The 2,500-nt window shown below is 35.3% G+C and overlaps 1 protein-coding gene across 1 annotated transcript in view; it reads right to left on the reverse strand.

Annotated features, from left to right (window-relative positions):
- Nucleotides 1–723: 723 nt before the first annotated feature.
- The window catches only part of LOC125044047 (major facilitator superfamily domain-containing protein 6-like), a 29,723-nt gene continuing 27,946 nt past the window's right edge, over nt 724–2,500 (reverse strand). The window contains exon 10 of the mRNA XM_047640492.1: nt 724–2,273. Coding sequence (XP_047496448.1) covers nt 1,834–2,273 — 440 coding nt within the window. The 3' untranslated portion in view covers nt 724–1,833. The remainder of the gene's footprint in view (nt 2,274–2,500) is intronic.

A 2,500-nucleotide genomic window follows, 5' to 3' on the forward strand; every position in this document is an offset into this window, starting at 1 on the left:
GTTAAATGCATCTCTTGTATGGTGAAGATATCCATTCGCATTTATACCTCTTCTACAAATCACTATTATTATTGTCATTGTCTCATTAGCGTTATTATTATTATTGTTGTTGTTGTTGTTGTTGTTGTTGCTTTCATTGTTGCTGTTATCGTTTTTAATATCATTGATAATGATATCCTCATTATCATTATTATTATTATCATTATTATTATGGTTGTCGTTGTTGTCGTCGTTATTATTATTAGCTTATTTCTCCTATCATTATTATCATCATTGTTATTATATTGATTTCATTATCATTATTGCTATTGTCATTATCATTATCATTATCATAATCAATCGCATCATCAGTATCATTGATATTATTATTATCATCATCATCATTGATATCATTATTATCACCATCATTATCAGTATCATTATCAATATCATAATCATTATATTCTTTATTACCATTATGTTTATTATTACTATTATTATTATTATCACCATCATCATCATTATCATCATAATATCATCATTATCAATATCGTTATCACTATCATTAACATCAACATCATCATGAAACATCTGAGAAAACTAGGTTGATCACACATAAGGATTTTTTTTTTTTGTCGAACACACTTTTATCTTAATCACTTAATCAGTTTCAATTCCTTTATCGTCATTTTCATAGCCAAAAAAAATATAACAACATTGGAAGATGGGAAAACAAACTCAATATCAATTCAATGATTTTTATTACAGTAACTAGTATTTGTTCGTTCCTGTCGAGTAATTCGCATAAAAATTTCACTTTGTAAATACTAACAGGTTAACACGGAATGCCATTCGTTTCATAAATGCTAGAATTGTGTAAGATGCCACATGCGTAAAATATTGTCCGTGGAATTATCAACAGATGGTAAAACAAGGAAAGAGAACAATTATATAGGATAAATATGGAATTAATTCAAACAAGACGTCAATGGCAACTGAATGTAGTATAAAAAGATTTTCCTTAAGTACATGAATACTGTACTGGCGTAAATACTGGGCAAAGATAAGTTTGGTCATAAACTCTTAAATAGTAATAATGCGAAGTGATTTCTGTTATGCACACATACAGACACTCACACATGCAGGCACACTTATTTCCACTTGAGATCACAGAATATTTAGTGACGCAAAAGAAAAAAAAAAAAATGTAATGTGAAATGTAACTCTCTCAAAATTATTCAGAAAGAGTACAACACGTGAATATCAACATTACAGACTGAATATGACATGACAGTACTAAATACGACGTAATTTCAAGTATTCACAAACTGCAGATTACATAATTTCAAGTATTTGACATTCACTGACTAAATATTAACACATTATCAAGTATGTAACAAGTTCTAAGGCACTTACGTTGAGGCATTTCGTAAAATTTCCTTACACAGACGGAAGACATGTGAAGTAGGAAATAGTAAGAACCTATAAATCTAAATGCATTAGTAAAGCTTGAGAGAAATGAGCACCTCTCGAAATGTATATACAACGACCTTATATAAATGCTAACGGACACTACCGTAATAAGCTACTATCATGTTTAAGCAAAATCTTTCGATAACTGGATTTCAATACCTTACACGTATGACATTTACTGATAAGAAGGATAAAACGAAACACAGTCACAACAGAAACAGAGAATCAGTGTCTTCACGTTTCGAACCATATAAGTAAATATTGGGTTTTATTCTTTTTTTTTTTTTACATTGTACCGTGTTTCATTTTATCTGTGCGTAGGGAACTGTGTTTGTTTTGTTTTTTTTTTCACAGAAAAAATGGGGGAAATAAAAAAGACCTTTATGGCACCTTGGTTTCCTTTCCATTCGGTATCGCCTTGATGCCATTCTCGACAGCCCCGAGCGCCTCAAGGGACAAACTCTCCTTCGGGTCGCCCTTGGTCTCTTTCAGGTCGCCATTGATCTCCTTCAGGTCGTCCTTGGTCTCCTTCAGGTCGCCATTGATCTCCTTCAGGTCGTCCTTGGTCTCTTTCAGGTCGCCCTTGATCTCCTTCAGGTCACCCTTGGTCTCCTTCGGGTTCCCTTCTTCGGCTTCTTCGGCTTTCTTCTGCTCCTCCTTCTCGTCTCGCCGCTGGTTCTGGAGCTTCCGGAAGAAGATGTGGTTGACGACGAAGTAGGTGATGCAGGTGACGGCGCACAAGATGCCCATGAGCCTGAAGGTGTTGCGGATGCCCAGGGGACCGATCATGAACCCGCCGATGAGGCTGCCCAGTCCGCGTCCTGAGGAGAGCGGGAAGTGGGTAGGGGAGGGGGGAGGTTAGTTATAGATAGATAGATAGGTAAATATAGATAGATAGATATAGATATACATAAGCACAACACACACACATACACACGCAAACGACGTCCATACGTTTCATGCTCTTTTACTACTGTCTTTTCCTTTTCTGATATCCTCTTCTCCTCATCAAACCATCATATTCCCCCCTTCTCCCCAAACAAAATCT

The sequence above is a fragment of the Penaeus chinensis genome, chromosome 35, assembly GCF_019202785.1.
Source record: "Penaeus chinensis breed Huanghai No. 1 chromosome 35, ASM1920278v2, whole genome shotgun sequence".
NCBI lineage: Eukaryota > Metazoa > Arthropoda > Malacostraca > Decapoda > Penaeidae > Penaeus > Penaeus chinensis.